We start from the raw sequence: 18,801 nt of genomic DNA, 5'->3' as shown, positions 1-18,801 counted from the left end.
CGAAGATGCCCAAGTTGGCAGCTGATGTCAGCCGTCACGTGGCGCACCCTACACACACATATACGATATAGATCTACAGATACATCTACGTTGAGAGGTAGAGATAGTATAAGAATACATTGCTAGATAGAGACTAAGCCATCCTTTATCATTATACCGCCGCCGTCCGCCGTCCGTCCACCCAACCAATACGCCAAAGACTTTTAATGCCGACACTAACACCGAAGATTAACACCAAAGACTTTTACCAAAGACATTTACCAAAGAAACAAGAAGCCGCTAGCGACGCTTCTTCTGGGCCTTTTTCTTCCCCGACTTCTCCTTCTCCTTGCCGCGAGCAGTGGACTCTTCCGGGTGGCTGTCGATCTGCATCTCCTGGCTGGACATGACCTGCTCCACGCTCGCCTCGTACGCCGTCACGTCGCTATCTGAAGTCGGGCCCTCTACCTGAGACTTTCGATGTGTGACAATATCAGGAACCTCTACCTGGTGTGGAATAGTAGTCTCTACCTGATGCGTGGCAGTATCAGGCCTGGGAGTACTGGTGCCAGTGCCCGTGCCAGTAGAGTCCTCGCCGTCGCCGTGCATCTCGATGACAGCGTTGGTGATCTCGCGCGTGACGCCCTTGATGGCATCCATACCCGCCTTCTCAGCAGTGTGTATGGTGGTAGAGTGGCGGTGTCCTGGCTCTGTGCGACGAAGATAAGAACGGACGAAGAAGCGAACGAAGAGAAAAGTAAGCGGAAGCAAGTAGACAAGATTAAGCCAGACGGCAAAGGCCTGGCCGCTGGTGTTCATGCATGAAAACGTCCTGGGCTCGAGCGAGTAGCGGACCTCCCTCTTATCCATGACTGCGTGGGCTGTGTTTGAGCCGTCTGCACCGAAATAGGAGCCATTGGAGTTGAGGACGTTTCCAGCCACCCCTTCAGCACCGGCCGCGCGAAAGGCGAGCTTCTTCAGCCATGGCCCGGCCCCGGTATCTGCCCGCTCGACTGGCCGCTCGACTGCTCGCTCGGGGGCGGGATGGGGGACGGCAACGGGGATAGAGTAGTAGACGAAGAGATGGACGGCCGCGAGCAGTGTCCCGACGACGAACTGCATGATCTGCATCGTGGTGAGTGACTTTTTGATGCGCACCGGTATGCGCACCGACAGCGCTGTTAACGTATAATACGTGTACTACAACCGTTAGTATATATATACACATATAGAGAGAGAGGGTAGTACCATCATGGCGTGGATGAGAGAGTTAAACAAGGCGAATATCCAGATAGGGGCGGCCATGTAGCGTATACCTGCCCACATGCACATCATGGCGCCGGCGTGGTGGTATGTCTGGAGGGTCGAGCTGCGCTTCCCCTTGGCCAGGATGATGGCTGTATCGAGCACCTCGTAGAACTTGGAGAGATAAAACAAAAAACCAAAGTAGGCCAGTCCGCCGTTCCACAGCCTGCCCACGTCCGCGGCATCAGGCACCCCGTCTGCCAGCTTGTACCGCGGGTTGAGCATGCGCCAGGCGTCGGTGTCCGGGTCGTAGACGGCGGCGTTCCCCAGCCCGCGCGGCCCGTTGATCTTGCACAGCGAGTCGACGATACTGACCAGGTTATGGCGTGGCCAGGAGGTGCGGAAGGCGTGTACCATGCCGAGGAACGTCCAGACGGAGTAGACAGCGAGGAAAACGTTGTGGAGGACGACGAAGGCGCGAAAGGCGCGGGTCTTGCTGAGGGCCCATGGCCGGTAGTTTCGCTGGCGGTTGAGACGGTTAACAAGGACGACGGTGGCGGCGTAGAGGAGGGCGACGGTGACGGGCACCCTGGCCTCGAGCAGGGCCGTGTAGAGACCCGGGTTGATGTTGAAGGGCTGCAGCCAGGAGCGGGCGACGGAGGGCGGCGGCAGCACCTGGGGACGGGGGTCTGGGGGGAACCTGAACAGGCCCTTGGGCGGGAGGTCCATATACACGGTCATCGTAGAGATACTATAGAGGTATAGAGAGGGAGGTATAGTAGAGAGAGGGTATAGTAGAAGGAGAGGGTATGATTCAATCCTTGGCAGACATCAGTGAACCCTGGGTCGAAGGAAGTAAGGAAGAGAGAGAAGTATAGAGAGAGTAAGGGTAGAGAGTAAGTAGAGAGGGTAAGGGGGAGGGAAGAGATAACTAGGAGTCTGTGTCTAGTTATCTCTCTGTCTCATAGTTGTGTCTCTCATAGTGTCTGGGAGAGTTTGTTGGGACGTTTGTTGGGCGTGTTCTTGCCTAGGTTACATACTTACCGAGCACGCGAGATGATGCTTGATGCAGGTGCGATGCAGGTGAAGATGTTAGAGATGCTGGTTAGTGTAGGGTAGATGCAGGAGATGCATGCTGTTAGGGCATGTTAGTGTAGAGTGAAGATGTTAGTGTAGTGAGAGTGTTGGGACAGCCGAGGCCCCCAACGGTGGATACGAAGTTAACATGTTCATTCGTCATATATACAGAAGACCCAACGCCTCTATCCTAGACCATGTCCTGCCTGTTCCTGTTCTCGATGCTGATGCTGTCGACGTTGATGCTGTCGACGTTGTTGCTGTTGCTGTTGCTGCTACTGCTGATGTTTTTGCTGATGTTGTTGGTGTTGGTGGTGGTGGTGGCGCTGGTGTCGACGGTGGTGAGGGTGGCTGCGTCGGCCGGGTCCATGGTGGTGAGGTGCTGGAGGGGGTGCCAGCGGTCGAGGTCCGGCAGCTCGACGTGCGTCTTGTGCAGCGACTGGCGGCAGAAGTGCAGCTTGAGGCAGGGTCCGTTGGGGCGCGAGCAGGAGCTGACGGACCCCGAGCCCGTCCCCGAGGCCCATTCACGCAGCATGGGGAAGAGGTCTCGTAGTAAGGACCAGGTCATGGGCAGAGAGGTCACCAGGATGCCGACGGTGGCCTCGCGGAAGTACCAGTTCATGTACACGTACGAGATGAGGGAGGGGACGAGGCAGTACAGCTTCGTCAGGACGGCGGAGATGATGACGAAGATGCCCAGGCCGAAGACGAAGAGGAGGATGAACTTTTGCTTGCGGGGGAGGTTGAGGGTGAGGAAGAGCGGGATGGCGATGGCCAGCATGAGGATGTCTGCCGAGATGGCGAAGACGCCCTGGATGATGCCGTAGATCTGGTACGAGGCGCATTGCGCTGACTACTTAGTTTTTATCTTGGTAAGGACGAGGGAAGACTCACTCTCTGGGGGGGGCGGGATGGCCCAGTAGTTGTGCAGCGGGCGGCAGATGAGGAAGAGCGACATCTCGGTCCCGACGAAGCCCACGGCCACCCAGACGGTGAGATACCGCACCAGGCGCTCCTGGCTCAGTCCTTCCCTAAACATCGTTAGCATACATACATATATATAAGTAGATATAAAGACAGACATGATGCGGTGGTAGAGGATGATCATGCAGGCCTTGAGGGTCCAGATGGTCATGGTCATGGCATTCTCTGCGACAAACACCCACTTGGCCCCCTTGGTGCGCTGCGCGGTCGTGTACGGGGTCAGCTTGCGGATGTCTTCCGCCGTCATCAGGTTCGAGCCGCCCGTCATCGTGATCTCGTTCAGGCTCACGCACAGCAGCGTGTACCAGACGACGCTAGACAGTATCAGATAGTCGTCGCTCTGCAGCCCTCGCACCCCCATCCGCCGCACCCGCGCGATACTACTTCGTCAGTATATGATGTCAATATCAAGAAAAAAAGAGACCTACGTTCTGAGGAGGACGGCGGTCATGCCGATGGCGTAGAGGGACCATGATTCCTTCCTGAAGCCGCTGGAGTGTGAAGTGTCGAGGCCTTCCACGGGTGCAAACGAGCGCCGCTTCGTCATTCCAAGAGCGATGTCTGTAGGCTGTAGAGTCCCCGTCGCTGAAACAACATCAAGGCGGTTCCTCGTTCTTCCAGTTCCATCCACGTTGACGTGCAGACGTGCAGACGTGCAGACGTTCGAGACAGGGCCGCAGGTATATATCATGCCATGCCAGTGCCACCCTGGAGATGAACGGCCCTCCCGCTCGACAGCGACTCGTAGGGTTAGCCTTCCGAGAAACTCTCAGGCCTCTTTAGCGTCAGTCCAGGTATGAGGGATCAGATAGCCGTAGCGAGATGGCCTATATCTGTCCCGGCTGCACGCAGACTTCCTAACGTGCGCCATCCAGGGCGTGGAGCGATAGGCTTTCTCCGGTCAGCATCTTGACGATGGCGAGGAAAGTAGAAAAGGGAAAAGAAGAAAAGAAAAGAGAGAAAAGAAAAGAAGAAAACATGGCCAGCCTTTCCCCTGAGTCGCCAGCTGAGCCGGAGCGCGCCTCCTCATGTGAAGCGTCAATCTTGCCCGATGTATCGACGTGGCGTGCCTCCTAGCGTGAAGGCGAACTCGGCATTATACTATGGGTATCGCGTATGGGTATCGAGTACTAAGTATAGTACACTAAGTATACTTAGTATCTCTATTAAGTATAAGCAGTATATCTACGTAGTATGTATAAGTACAAGTACGGAGATAGTAAGTAGAAGTATAAGTATAAGTACAAAGATAAGTAGAAGTAGCAGGAGGTATTACATAAGGCAGGAGATATTACGTAAGGAAATGACTAAGTCAATGACTAAGAAGGTGACTAAGAGTGTTAATAATACATCCAGACTGACCAATCAGGTCGCCGGAGTGAGTCACTTGATATACGTTCATATCTATCACAATATCAGCTTCATGGATGTATACGAACACGGAGGCAGATGGGAGCAGAATCATCCAATGTCTAGTCGAGTAACCCCACCCTTTCATCCTTGCGCTGACTTCAAGAGCATTCATGATGAGAGAACTCAAGTGCACACAAGCGATGTGTATAAGACAGGCAGGCGGCATGTCTAAGCGCCGCTGCGATGGCCACCAGTCAGCCTGCGTGAGCAGGGCCAGACCATGGAAATGGAATATAGAAATTGAAATTGAAAAGTGAGAATTGAAAGTGAATTGAAAAGTGAATTGAAAATTGAATGTGGTCTCTGCTCTGGGTCCTCATCGGTGGTATTCGTATCTGCACGAAGCCCATCGACATGCTCATCCTCAGCGTTAGTACTTCTTGAAAATAGCCTTTTGGGTCAGGCTTGCCGCTTATCCTCCATGGCTGAGGCTAGTCCACCCGCTTGCCCGGTCCGCGGTGCTGGCTAAATATCGTCGACCAACTAGCGGATGTCAATCCCAACCATCATCGGCCTCTCCCCAAAAAGCTGGTCTAACCGGAGATGTATAAAGGTCCTCGACAAGGCCGGTTTACGCTTTTCCCTTAACCATGTACGGGATCGGCTGGGAGATGGGCTGAAGATGGGCTGAAGGACAAGCTTGAAGGCTGCGAACAAGGTTGACTAGAGGCGATATCTGTGCCCTGCAGCAGCTTGTCACTACCTATCGTCTGGCGTACGCTGGATGTTAGCCTCTGTTTATACTCTGCACTATCATTATTCCATGTGCAAGCGAGCTCTATCGACCAAGGTTAGCTCTTATACTTGTGGCCAGTATAAGAGCTAACCCCCATCCTGGTGCATGGGGGCATCCTGGCGCTTATAATATCTCCATCTACCCCCACGCACATCTGCAATCATAGTGCGAACCCTCAAGCCAGCAATCTCCCCGCTGTTTCATCTGGTGCCACGGTGAACGCCGGGCGTACTTCGATATTTCCGTCACAACACCGGGCATATCGTTGCCACAGACTTTGATATAGTACGGAAACCAGCACGCTGCAAAGTTAAAGACTTACTCTTCGCCTGATGCCGTCGATATGCCTTGAGGATTCAACGACAGGTACATGCACATGTTTTAGAGAAAAATGTCGGCTGCACGCTGGCTGAAGGCTTTATTAGCATGGTCTCGTCCTTGGACGTAATCTCCAAGGCAAAGCTTTTGGCTGGTGATTCTTACCGTGCTGGGAATAGAAGGTTGACGTTAGCGAGCATGTCAATCGACATGCCGGCTGATTCCGGCTGCTTGTACAGAGTAGGCAAATGCAGGTGAAAAAAACAAAGCAATATAATGTCAGAATCTTCGTGTGTACGGCGTCTTGGCAGTATCAGGCCAACGCCACGCCCCCCCCTGCAGATCTGTTTGATTACGGCTCGTACGTACGCTACGCCTTCCCCCATATATATAGAGGCCAGATATGGCCTGTTTCCCTAGTTATCATCATCATTCATCGATATTAGGCCTATTTTCGCTCTTTGCTATTGTATCTTGGGCTTATAGGCATTGATTTGCCGTTCCGTTGTGTCCCGTAGAGACGCCACAATCGTACCGATCATTAGCGCGCTCCGATATATAACAAGGCTGGAGTAACTAAGCATTGGTTGCTGAGCCTCTGGCCTTCCACACGGGCCACATTTACTGTCGACTTTAAGGACATTTAGTTTGCGGGATTTCCAGACCTTGAAGACCCCGAAATTCTATCAAGGGATCAGATAAGGGTGTCCTCTATCCATATATCCTTACCTCAAGCTTGTCTATAGGCCTGTCCTTGAAAAGGTAATAGAATGTTGGGGCGTTCAAAGTTTTCATGCAAGGGGTGGCAAGTCGATATACATCTATGATACCGTTGCAATATGAAAAGTAGCGTCGTGTCCACCGTGATCTACTACACGGCTGGCGGGGGGAATCGATTAGACAACCGTACTAGCGCTTCGGCGTCACCACGTACCAACAGTTGATATTTTTGGAAGGGATAGGTAGATCTGTCCACTCGCTTGATCTGAGGTACGAAAACGACTGAGAGGTAGAAGTAAGGGGCTGGCCACTGGTACAGTAACTTAATGAAAACTGACGGACCGTGCAGGCCACGTAATCCTAATTCGGAACAAGATCATATCGATGTTAGTTTTTTATACTCTATATCTGCCGGATGTTTCATACGGAGTATACGGAGTACTCCGTATTACGTACTATCACAGAATATCACCCTCCTTATTCTGACACCCTTCCACCTGTGATATACCAATCACACGGGATGGCCATGAGAACAGAGATTGCCAGGTAGGTCCATGGCTTCCGACGGCTGCTGCTCTGATGAGCGACGATAGCACCGGTTGAGGCCACCCTTGCATCCACCAGCTTCCCGGATATAGATATAACAGCGCGCAATAGTGAGCAACAGTCGCCAACGCCAACGGCTTTTTCTCTACCAAGGCCGTCATAAACCTCTGCGGAGCCATATTAGGCCAGGCCATCCCCATTACCCAGTCCGCCGGACTAGAGAGTGTGCAAATCTGGAAGCAGAACCACAATGATTCAACTGCCATTTGATATGCGTATCGTTCTTCCTTGTCGGCAGTCAACGTGTTATTGGCCATCTGAATGCTGTCCAGGGACCGCCGTATCTCATCTGCCAGTGGTGTGGCTAGCTCGGCTTCCCCTCTAGCCAGTAAACTTCTAGCCGGGCCATCCTTGAACAACGGCATGCTTAGAGTCCATAGCCCAACCAGACGGCGCATTATCAGCATCTTTTGGATTATTTCATCCAGCGCAGTCGTCGTAGTCCGCGCCCCAACAAAGTAAGACGGATGCAATATGGCCAGTTCATAGATGAGTAGCAGGCCTGAGCATATCACCACCGCGCTGCAGTTTTCTTTGTTAACCTCCTGGCTAGCCACGCGTGCTTGGGCCGCTTTTATCACGTGTGATTGATGGCTAACAGCGAGATGCGTATACTTCACCGACGACTCTGGCTGTAGAAACGCTAGGTGCATGGCAGCCATGGAAAGGATATTGTGCATCACAAAGGGGTATATCTGAGCCAGCTCTGGGACAAAAAATTGCCAAATCTGTCCTTTGAGCTTGTCCTCCGAGAGGGTATGGCTTGTAATCGTCCTATAGTGATGCAGCAACTCTAGATCTTGATAGTCAAGACTGAGAGACGCCTTCGGCTTCATGACAAGTTCGCCTATTCGATGGGTATTTGCCTGTAGAATATCTTCCCGCTTTCTTCTCTGAGTAAACTCATCTGGGAAGTGATTGACCGTGCGTCGTTTATTGACCAACTCTGTCAACGGGTGAAACTCGAATGTGATATCTTTTGCGCCCGAATTGACTAGGGAGAGACTCTTCCCTTCCCCCCGCGGGCAGGACATAGACTCTGCTGGGGTCTCCTCGTAGTCACATTTCAGCCCGCGTTTTGAGCAGCCGCCGCACCTAGGTGGCTGTTCATCACACTGTGGCATAGCATAGTTAGTTAGCATCGCGTACGCCTCGTGTCATCCTGCACCAACAGGTATCTAGTCTGCATTGGGGTCGTCTAAACCAATAAAACGGACGATCGAAGCGTAGGCAGGACTTAAAATCACATACCTTAACTCTTCTCTTCTTGCATTGGCCACATCCATGTCTCGACTTGATGTGGAAACGTCGTAGACCGCTCATTGGAACCGCAGGATATTAAAACGGGGATGGTGCTTGAGCTAGTTATGTTGTCGACGTATGGATATGTCTTATCGGCCGTAGGCTCTGCATCCTACTTGAGAGCCGTTAAGGTGAAGTATGGGGGTCGATGAGAATCCAATTCTTCAATCAGATATTCGGCGGACGTCTCTCATTCTCGATTTGTCATCCATCGGATAGTTATCGCAGCTGGTAGTAAACTTCCCCGGGAGTGTGATTTCGCGCCGGAAATATTTGTCAAAGCATTCTAAACAGCTCTCTATCTATGTAGATGATACCTACTCCGTACACCAAGAATATGGTCTTGGTTAACCCTCTTTTTTTTTGGACCTCGCAAACCGTAAATAGAAAATATAACGAAATGTTTGACCCAAGTTGCCATAATTGTAAAATTGCCGGTGTCCACCCACTCGCGCGGGGTCTTAATTATTCCCTAATTAGCCTCGTCTCGTTGCCTTTTCCGAGACTTTTGAAGAGGGAAGAGGGATATCCCCTCGAGCGAGTCCGAACGCTTCATAAACGCCTTGTTGAGAAGCGTCAACTCCAACCGTAGAGGGCATTTATCTCTGCCATCGCACTCGTGTACCTCGTCGTCAAAAATATTCTCTGCAAGTTTTGCTACTTTTCTTGTCAGCTGAGACACAGGGCATCGCTCAAATCGCTTGGACGACCAGAGGCCGAATCTTTTCATGTTTTCGACATATTCGCCCACTCTAGAGTCCTTTGAGCAGTACGACGGGTAAAATTCAGTAAATTCGCAGTCCGAACATTCTCGAGTTGTAGGCAGCGTTGAGTATACTACGCCGCATTTGCCGCACAAGTCACCGCGTACCTTATGCGTCTCGGCATGTCCCAGGAGGCGAGATATGCCACTTTCTAAATCGTTGCGGAGGTAACCCTGGCATTTTTTGACTTTATCAACCAGCTTACCTGTAGATGTAGTTAGTTAGGGTAACGACAAACCGTAAAGTCTCGCAAACGTACTTTTCATGGTTCGAGACAACAGTTTCAACAGCGCATCTTTCTCCCACTCCGCCGAAAAGGTCGGGGTCAAGTTCTGAACGACAACCTTTGAAAAGTGTTTGAACTGTTTTTCATCGCGGAAGAAATGGGCCGCTAGTAAGAGAAATCCTAGCTGTTCGCTGAGCTTGGTGTCTTCAGAATCGCTGGAGTCGTCAGAATCGGAATCATCCGAATCACTAGAATCGTCATCCGCTACCGAAGTCGGCCCCGTCGATGGTAGTATAGACGTTGTAGGTAGTATAGTATTCGCCTCCTTGAACCAATCTGCCAAGTATGGCTTGATCACTCTAGTACAGTTGTATTTGTCACAGTGGATGGCGATATTCGCGAGCTTTCTAGCATCCATCTGAGCTGCGGCCTCTGGTACCTTGAAGTGAAGAATCCCGAGTATCACCTCCATCGCAATTGGGTCGTCATCGTCAAGTGTGGCTCTGTGGTGGACTCCCTCTATGGTCCTTATCCGCGGGGTCCCCGGGGCTGAGAAATGCCTGGGGCCAAATATTTGCATGAATATTTTGGACGCAAGGCCAAGGACATGTGTAGAAACGCGGAAGCTTTTAGCAGGAGATGTAGATGTATTCTTGCCCGGAATGATGACGATAGCGTCCCCATTCGGGTCAAGGTTAGTGGGCGTCAGTTCGCCATCTGCGGGCAATCTAGTGCTCTCCGAGGGGCGAGTGGGTGAGACGAAGATGCCTTCGTCATCGTCTGACATACTGTCGTCACTTTCTACTTTGAAAGGTTCTGAGGATTGTCGCATTTATGTGATGGTGGGAAGGACAACGCAGGCGACAAAGCGAACGTAACACGCAATTGGGCAAACAATGGTAATGGAGGAGCAAAAACAAATGAAGAGGCAAATATGTACACCGTACTCCCGTATATTTATATACAAACTGGCTTGAACAAAACAAATTCCACGATGATACTCTGAAAAAGATATATTCAACGCCGACTCCCCCTCGCTTTATAGACCGTTTTTAGACGCGTGACGCGACTCAGATGCTGAGTAAGCAAACGCCAAACGCGAAGTCACCTGATATTTGGCGCGTATATTACTAAGCAGCGACCTCCTTTTTTCTGTTGGCAAAATGAGCATATATATATCAATATCAACGTCTACTGGAGTACATATATAAGCACTTCTGTACCTCTATACTCTGAGCAAAGACAAGCTTGTACGTAGCTTTGCGCCTCACTATACGTGCGTCAATGAATGTGGCTCTTCCTTTACACACCTCACCTGAACTAGTGGTACTGGTGGCACCTGGAAAAATGATGATTTGTCAGGTACATAGTCGGAGAGAGACTACTTGATGCTGTGTGGCCGACGATGCATGAGCGCCCGCTGGGTGAACAAAGTGCCCGTTTATGCTATCTCCATAGGCCCAATAGGGGGATGGTATCACACTGTCCTACAGGACCTGGAGTCCTTTTTAGCTCGTCTTTGTTCCAAGCCATGAGTGCGTTACTCGAAACGCCGGCAGCTGCTCCTTTTGGGCACAGCATTGCGACACGTTGGGATTCTCTAGCTACCCGTTTATATTAGTTGCTTCTCTATGAGACGTGGCCATGATTTAAATGCGCTGAGACTGGGCACGGAGTACCGTTACTCCAGTTGACCACTGTTCCAGGCTCCTCCACGAAGATATTTCATAGCCTGTTCATTTAGCCTGTTCATTCGGGGGTAACATTTCTTCCAGCGCCAAATCTTTCTATTGCTGCCATAAATTTTCTGCGTACGGTTATCTACGTCGCCAATGCAGGTGGCTTGCTTTCCCGGGGACGGCATCTCTGGATCACCGCCAGTGTTGTAAGTAAAGAGCTAAGCGTTTGGAGCTTGTCTATGGAGTCGAGTAATTGACGAGGGCTTTTATTAGTGTACCGTTGCCGATATTCACTTATATATTCTGGAAGAGTTTATATACTACCGCGCCATCGCAGCAAAAGTCCAAACCACCTTGCCATCTCCACGCCGGTTGCGAAGAGGCTAAACCGCCACGGCTAAAGAAGTCAGTGCGAAACATATTCCGACGCAGAGGACCAAAAGAACGTATCCACCGTCAACAGAGGTATCAATTGTTGGAATAAATATGCGCAGCTCTTCCATTATCAGATACGACGTTCGACGATATCACGTTCACAAAATCTCTCACCAGCGGGTATAAAGATTTTAACCATCTGTGCTCCGGTCTCAAGTGGTGGACACATTTGCTCCGGGGACGCCTGTGTATAGATTCTTATATGGCGTGAAATTAGACGGAGACGACACCAAGGAGATCGGTTTTAAAGGCGTTGACGCAAAAGGCATATATTCGACAATTTAATATACAAATGAGTGGTCTAGTCTGAGATAGTTTCAAACGCAAACAAAAAGGTTGAAAGGAACCGTCCGGCACTCCCTAGTGAATAGAATACATACAGTAAAATCACAAATACATAGATTGAAATGTCAAGCCTTACCGGCCAAGTTGTCATACCCTTATCGAGATCGCTTAGCTATATCATGCCAATAGTAGTCGATGCAGCCGAGAAGAAAGGGGCATTCTATGCACTGCATTTATCTGCTGGCGATGGGAGCTCAAGGGGATAGGCACCGTCACCCTTCACGACATCAGGGCCAGGATTTGGATATTTCACCTCCGCATTGGTCCGTGGTGTCTTGCAACCGTTATCGATGTTGGCGACAAGGAAGTCTGGACGATCGTTGAAAGCGACGGCGTGACTCTCGGCGTCAGGAGCCGTCGAGCGAACAGGTAATCCTCGAGGAGTGAAGGATGGAGAAGGTGGAGAGTTCCCGCCAGTGCCAGGAGCGGTGATAGTCACGGCAGAGCAGACCATAAAGAACTCTTGCTCGCGGTTAATCCAAGTCCAACCAAAGACGTAGTTACCGCTGGGCATGTCGCTGGGAACCTTGAATTCAAAGGTTTGTTCCTCGGGAGCGTGGTTTGAGCCGGTACGGTGAGGGCAGTTCCCTTCATAGCTGCTCACTACCTTCCAGGATTTCCCTTCATCGATACTGAACCCAGCTTGGCACGAACCTCCCCAGTGGGTTCCCGTGCCCACAAGACTGAAGTTCTGGGACGATCCGGCCTCCCAGCTAGCGACGGGGGCGCCTTGGTCGGTTCCGAGGAGATCGAGGTATCCGCGGCAGGGGTAAATCGTCTTTCTGCCACAGCAGTTGTAGGGGTTGTCAAGATGGGGATCGACGGGATCAGTGCGATGAGGATTGTTTTCTGCGCCGAAAGTAGGAGGGTAGAAGAGCATCATGTGAGCCTCAACGCAAGAGATAGCGGCGAGGCCGACAAGTGCTGCTGTTTTCATCATAGACTTCATTTTTTTGACTTAGAAAGAGGGTATGTGAAAAAAACGATAGTAATGAACGGGTGTCTAGAGCTACCAGGCCGGAAAGAAGGTATATAAAAAAGAATGGAAGCTCGAAATCGCAGCGTCAATCTGCAGATTTAGCGAGTGGTAGAATAGAATGTGGAATAAATGAAGGTAAATTGGGTAAGGAAGGAATGGAAGAAACGAAGAGTAGCGCCTAGATCGAGAGGGGGTATCGATGAATATATGTCAAGCGAGCCACCCGCCGACGCCCACGCAATGGATCTAGCAAATAGAGGACGGTCAAAGGACATGCCGAACATGATTCCAGCTCGTCTCCTTCTCCACATGAGAGATGAAGGGGCAGAGCGAACCTCTGGTGATAGCGGCCGTTAGGGCCCTGGACTGTGCTTCCTCCGGGACTTATGCGAGTAATGCGCCGTTTCCGTCGCCACACACCCACACTCGTTGGGGCCGGGCATTTTCCTTCTAGCAGGGATATCTCGCAGAGACAGGGTAGCGATATAGCAACGACTCGCTAAGGAGGAAGATTGTATTATTCGGGCGTGGAAAGGATAAGCATCCCCATTGTGCGAGTGTCAACAGCTGACTGGCCCGATCCATGGTTCGCCGGCCGTCTCATCGTCAGGGGTCGACCAGAGAGAGCAGACGAGAGGACGAAAGCAGACCACAGCGAGTCTCTATCCATGGCTCGCGAGCTGAATGTGAAACGCAGAGTGGCCGAGGACGCAGAAGAAGGTTGGCCAGTGGAGTGTGAAAACCAGAGTTGGGCGCTTGCTGGGCCTCTGAGAGCCAACTGGATGGCCGGAGAAGATTCAGGCACAGGATACGCTCAAACTCCGACCTGTAACTGCCATCTTCGTCAGTTCCTCCTGTCGGTCGAGTGAAGCTCTGGGTGAGAGTTGGGCGATGTTGAAGATGTTGAGATGGTGAAGTTGAGGGAGAAACTGATGTCATGTGATTGTTTTAATTGAGCGCTGTCTTTCATGCTCTCTATATAATATCTAAGCCCGAGGAAGGATACAGCATCTATCGAGAAAAGTCAGGCTTGTATTCCTTGGCCCCTCCAGTTTTCATCAGCTCCCTCAGCGCCATTGTTGCATACTGGCTAGCTCCCAGCTGGAACTTGAGGATGACAGCCAGTTTCTCTGGAGACTCCGAGGCCTCTGATGCGTTGAGCTGCTCTTCTACGCTGGCATCCACGCTGCCCTTCGACTTACTCTCCCTGAGTCTTTCAAGGTCCGTCTTCACGAACTGCTCGTCGTCCGCGCGGTAAGTCCTCACTTCGAAGGAGTAGTCAGCGCTGGGCCGGCTGAGCAGCTTACGATAGCTGCCGCTAAGGCTGATATCTCGCCAGGAGCGACGCATGTCGAATGGATCCAGATTGCCTCCCTTGTCACTGCCCATGAACTCTTTGTAGAAATTGGTCATTTCGTTGGCAGGATAGAGGATGTCAAACCCTGGAAGTGGCAGGACGATGTCGAAGATGGTATATTTCCCACTGGCTGCCTCCTCTGCTGATAGAGCTCTGGCCCGCTCGAACATGTCATCGACGGCTGCACTGTCGTCTGCATCAGGTAGGACAATTTCTTCGCCGTCTGCATCGACCTCATCCTGTGCTGTCGCTTTTATTTCATCTTTGAAGTCATTCACCAATACCAAGTCGCCTTCAACGACTTTCCCCCCATATAAACGCCATCTCTCACCGGCAGCAAAGTTCCACACTAGAGACTGGTAGGCATGGACGTACATCAGCCGCAGGTTTCGGGGAATCGACTGCAATGCGCCAAAATAATCGTTCTTTCGCTGGGAAAGAAGCCTAATGATGTTGCTTTCTGCGGTAAACTTTTTAGGCAAAACCTCCAACGCATCGCGGCCGTTCCCGGTCGTTTGGAAAATGTGAATAGCCTTGGCTCGCAAGATATCGTCTGTGCTTATCTGCGGTCTTTGGTTGCGCTCTAGAGATGTGCCGTCTTGTGCTGCCGCCAATGCAATTGGGCTGTAGTGAAGGATCGATTCACAGGCTTCCTTGAACTCCCCTCGGAGCATCTTGACGCCAGTGGTATCCGTCCTTGTCGCAAATGTGCCAAACCGTTGGAGCCCATAATAGTTAAAGTAGCCTCGTTCGTGGAGGTCACTAAGAGATTTCCCAACAAGCTCCCTAACCTTTGTAATGGTATCCGGTTCTGAGGGGCCTCCTTCTCCAACAACCCCTTTAGGGAACTGGCAGTCTCTAAGAGTGACTACGAACTCGTTTCCGTTCAGCTGTCCCAGCTCCAGGCCTTGCTTTTGGTATTCATAGTCGCCGATAGCCGCCATGCGGAGGGACCCATTGAGTCTCGTCATCCGATCTGGATAAATACGGAATACGCTAACTCGCTGAGCGGTTGCTCCACGGCGGTCTTTCGTTCCGGCAAACTGGAAAACCTTTGGCCCTACCTTCAATTGGCGGGAGAGAAAGGAAATGACTTCCATCGTATCCTTGTTCTCCTTGTATAGGGTGAAATGCAGGTAATCTCCACCTAGTTCACTCCAACCCAGTTTACCGCGGGGCAATCGAGCGGCGCTGCCTCGATCTTGCGCAGTTTGCCTGGTGCGTTTACCTTTGCCTCCACGCTGTTGCACCGAGGCTGCAGAAACCACAATAGTTCCATCGTTGTCAGTCGACGATTCCAGGCTCGAGTTAAATATGCGGCGGATTGCTTGGTGGAGGCTTGTCCTCTGGTCTTTATCAGTGAGAATCACCGACTTGACCTTACCAAGCTCGCATGGTCTCGAGGAAAGTTTAGCAAGTGAGCGAGCGTGTAGATTGAGAAGTTTGGGGGTAGTTTCAGACCCGAAGAACTGATTCAATAGCGTGCGGTCCTCTGGAGTCAACTGCGTAAGGGTCAGTAAATGCTGCAATCTCGTCACCGCAAGCACCAACAGCATAGGTAGAGTAGCGTTACCTCAAGTACCGCAGCGTCATTCGTTTCAGCAGTCGCTGCCTTGGATTCGCAATTATCAGTTTCCGCGTTTTCGTCTGTCTTCTTGCTATCCTCGCCTGCTGGCTTTGGAGTAGGAGTGTTTTGTAACTCTCTCCCGGTAGGCTCAACGGCTGCGGCAGTTTCTCCAATGGCATTTTTAAAAGCATCCGGTAGCCCAGTATCCTTTAAATGTAAAACTTCTCCAGACGGTAGTATCTCGTTGACCAAAAAATCCGTATATCTAAGAGGCAGAGTCCTCAATGTTAGCTCGACCAGACCAGCATTCACAGGCCACCATCAACAAGCGACACACCTTTTCTTCACCACTCCGGCAAATCCAGGCAAGTCCGGACTGACGAAGTGCGTAATTCCAACTTCGGTCTCTTTTACAGCTTGCGCATCAGAAACTGGAGGTTCAGTTCCAGTCACAGCGTCGGCGAACTGCTCTCGAATTGGCGCCGTTATAGGCTCAGAGGCAGAATCATCGTTGGAGATTTTCACGCGCTTCCGCCGCGACTCATCTTCGTCAGCCATTGGAACAGGAAAGATATCCGTGGCTTCAGGATAACAGTTAACACTGTTGTTTGTAGCTGGTTGAAGTTTCGGCGCGAGAAAACTCGAGATATTCAAAAAGCTTAAAATATCTCAGTTCTTTCGTTGTTTTTGTGTGGAGAAAGAGGCATGGATTTTGAGCTGAGATACAACCACCATATTCAATACGTAATTGTACAATTATCTACATTTCTGCCGGCGTGTATTATGCCAGGACAGTGATAACAATAAGAAGATACCCATTAACTGACAATATGATGCCAGGGAATGGCTTAGTGATTCCCATTTGATTATGGATAGCGAGCTACCAAAGTGACATTTATCTAGCAAGCAATGCGAATTTTGTGGGAGACGCATGCGTTTCCAGGCGACGATGTATATATTTCTCACCTTGCGGCCCCCAGGTTCTGCAGGATTGTGATTTTGGTATATTGGATATAGGGTCCATCAGTCCATTTAATCCAATATGATACCCTTAAAAAGGATACCCTTTATCCCAGACGGTGTACGTAGCTAAAGGCAGGAAACGGCGAAACGTAGATTCTATCTCAAAAGAGTCGTCATGTACGTTTCAACGAAGCCATATGGTCCACTGCAATAAAAGAGAATGCTATTGCCGGCGCGATAGTTGCACCGGCACCAGCATAAGTCTTCCCCATGACACTTGCACTGGTATTACCGGCTGCATAGAGCTGTTCTATCGGCTTGCCATCTTCGTCTCTTAGCACCCTAGCGTGTTCATCAGTTAACAAGCCTCCTTTCGTACCCAGGTCACCAGGGAAGATGCGAACTGCGTAGAAGGGAGGTTTCTCGACGGGTCCCAAGTTTGGATTAGGACGAATCTTAGGATCTCCATAGTAATTATTATATGCAGAGTCGCCACGGTGGAAATCTTCATCGACACCAGCTTTGGCCATGCCGTTGAAGCGATTCACTGAGCTTTGTAAATTTTGGACGTCGACATCAATCTGCTGGGCTAGGCCTTGAATGGTGTCTGCTTTGTATATATAGCCGGCCTTTAATCCACTCTGAGAGACCGTCTGCCGTGGAAACAGGCTTCCAAGAGCATATCGCTTGCGGAAATTCTGGTCAACGATAAGCCAAGCGGGGATAGCTTTTACTTTCTGGTTTCGTTCGTACTGATGTCGACCAGCATCCGTGTACGGCTCGGCTTCGTTCATGAAACGGGATCCTGAAGAATCGACAATGATACTGAATGGCCGCGCTCGTTCAGTAAGGCAAAACACATACGTTCCGGAATTCGGATCAATCATAGTTGGTCCCCACCAGGCTTCTTCCAAAAGCGCTGTGGCTGCGCCGGCATCGATGGCAGCGGTAATGGCATCTCCAGTGTCTCCAGAGGGTGCACTGGTCCACTCGATACTAGCAGGGGATGGACCCCATTTCTCTCTCAGCTCCTTGTTGTGGGAAAACCCTCCTGCGGCGAGGAGGACGCCACGAGAAGCGCGGATACTCCACTGGCGGCCGTCGCGATTGACCGTGGCTCCAATGACCGAGGAGCCGTCTAAAATCAGGTTAACTAGGGGAGAACTGCGCCAGATTGGTGTGTCAATTTTCTGGTTGAGTGAAAGCAGCTGGCCGACCATTGACTGTCCCAATGTAACAGGAGCCTGTCCTCGGAGGGCGAGAAGACGCCCTCGCAGTATAACTCGTAGCGCAGTAGCAAAGTCCGTCAACGAAGCACCCAGTCTCAAGACGCTGCTGGCTTCCGTAGTAAATAGTGCAAGAGAGGGACCCGGGCGTTTCCGTATACGATTCTTCCAAGAGCCCAGCTGGTTAAGGTCAAAGATATCAGGCTCCAGCGTCCGGCCATACATCCGGCCGCCTGGTGCTTCTGGGTAGTAATCAGGACAACCCCGGCTGACTGCTCGCCAGCGAAACCCAGCGTCCTGCAGAAACTTCACCACTCGAGGCGAGTTGTCAATGAAAGCAAGTTTCCGTTCTCGAGATGAAACGGGCCCTGCGTTGTCCCCAATAATCGCTTCCATGTATTTCAGGGCTTCCTCCTTGCTGTCTCGCACGCCGGCAGCCCGGGATAAGTGATTATCGGGGAACCATACAGCGCCGCCCGAGTAAGCTGATGTACCGCCGATGGCTTCGTTCTTTTCAACCACGACAGCTCGTAAACCGTGAGAATGTGCTCTCAATGCAGCCGTCAGTCCCGCTGCACCGCTCCCCACAATGAGAATATCGGTCTCTTCGTCGAAAGACGGGGGAGCGCTGCTGGTCGCCATGGTACATCTGTGGCAGCGAATTAACACAGAGCTACTGGCAGATGCCTGTAAGGACAGGAAACGAGGCCGCAAGGCCTTTGCGAGGCCAGTACTTGCTGTCCTGATTAACATGGCTGGCTGTGGCGTGCAACACAAACGCTGCGAGACGGTGCGAGGCGCCACGACGCCGATATCAAGCAAGACAAAGGCTCAGAATTGGAGGATCCGAACTCTCTTCCCCCTGCTGGCCGATCCATCG

At 51.2% G+C, this 18,801-nt stretch overlaps 6 protein-coding genes across 6 annotated transcripts; all 6 read right to left on the bottom strand.

The window, feature by feature from the left end:
• Positions 1-279: 279 nt before the first annotated feature.
• On the bottom strand, positions 280-3,832 carry GIQ15_03835 (uncharacterized protein; the record flags this gene model as incomplete). Its single annotated transcript, XM_033551252.1, has 7 exons — positions 280-1,179; positions 1,228-1,975; positions 2,269-2,325; positions 2,802-3,150; positions 3,196-3,332; positions 3,384-3,665; positions 3,714-3,832. The coding sequence occupies 7 exons, from the start codon at positions 3,830-3,832 to the stop codon at positions 280-282; spliced, it is 2,592 nt and encodes an 863-aa protein (XP_033404982.1).
• A 3,098-nt stretch (positions 3,833-6,930) lies between these two features.
• GIQ15_03834 (uncharacterized protein) lies at positions 6,931-8,401 on the bottom strand (the record flags this gene model as incomplete). Its single annotated transcript, XM_033551251.1, has 2 exons — positions 6,931-8,193; positions 8,330-8,401. The coding sequence occupies 2 exons, from the start codon at positions 8,399-8,401 to the stop codon at positions 6,931-6,933; spliced, it is 1,335 nt and encodes a 444-aa protein (XP_033404981.1).
• Positions 8,402-8,852: 451 nt separating this feature from the next.
• On the bottom strand, positions 8,853-10,202 carry GIQ15_03833 (uncharacterized protein; the record flags this gene model as incomplete). Its single annotated transcript, XM_033551250.1, has 2 exons — positions 8,853-9,349; positions 9,404-10,202. The coding sequence occupies 2 exons, from the start codon at positions 10,200-10,202 to the stop codon at positions 8,853-8,855; spliced, it is 1,296 nt and encodes a 431-aa protein (XP_033404980.1).
• A 1,787-nt stretch (positions 10,203-11,989) lies between these two features.
• On the bottom strand, positions 11,990-12,778 carry GIQ15_03832 (uncharacterized protein; the record flags this gene model as incomplete). Its single annotated transcript, XM_033551249.1, has 1 exon — positions 11,990-12,778. The coding sequence occupies one exon, from the start codon at positions 12,776-12,778 to the stop codon at positions 11,990-11,992; it is 789 nt and encodes a 262-aa protein (XP_033404979.1).
• A 1,041-nt stretch (positions 12,779-13,819) lies between these two features.
• On the bottom strand, positions 13,820-16,290 carry GIQ15_03831 (pseudouridine synthase; the record flags this gene model as incomplete). Its single annotated transcript, XM_033551248.1, has 3 exons — positions 13,820-15,667; positions 15,748-15,997; positions 16,070-16,290. The coding sequence occupies 3 exons, from the start codon at positions 16,288-16,290 to the stop codon at positions 13,820-13,822; spliced, it is 2,319 nt and encodes a 772-aa protein (XP_033404978.1).
• Positions 16,291-16,868: 578 nt separating this feature from the next.
• GIQ15_03830 (FAD binding domain-containing protein) lies at positions 16,869-18,563 on the bottom strand (the record flags this gene model as incomplete). The annotated part of the gene is made up of 1 exon (XM_033551247.1): positions 16,869-18,563. One exon carries the CDS (start codon positions 18,561-18,563, stop codon positions 16,869-16,871), a length of 1,695 nt encoding a protein of 564 aa, XP_033404977.1.
• Between the last annotated feature and the right edge of the window lie 238 nt (positions 18,564-18,801).

Source organism: Arthroderma uncinatum (genome assembly GCF_011692745.1).
Source record: "Arthroderma uncinatum strain CBS 119779 chromosome Unknown scaffold3, whole genome shotgun sequence".
Lineage (NCBI taxonomy): Eukaryota > Fungi > Ascomycota > Eurotiomycetes > Onygenales > Arthrodermataceae > Arthroderma > Arthroderma uncinatum.
This window is presented reverse-complemented; position numbering and strand designations above follow the sequence as displayed.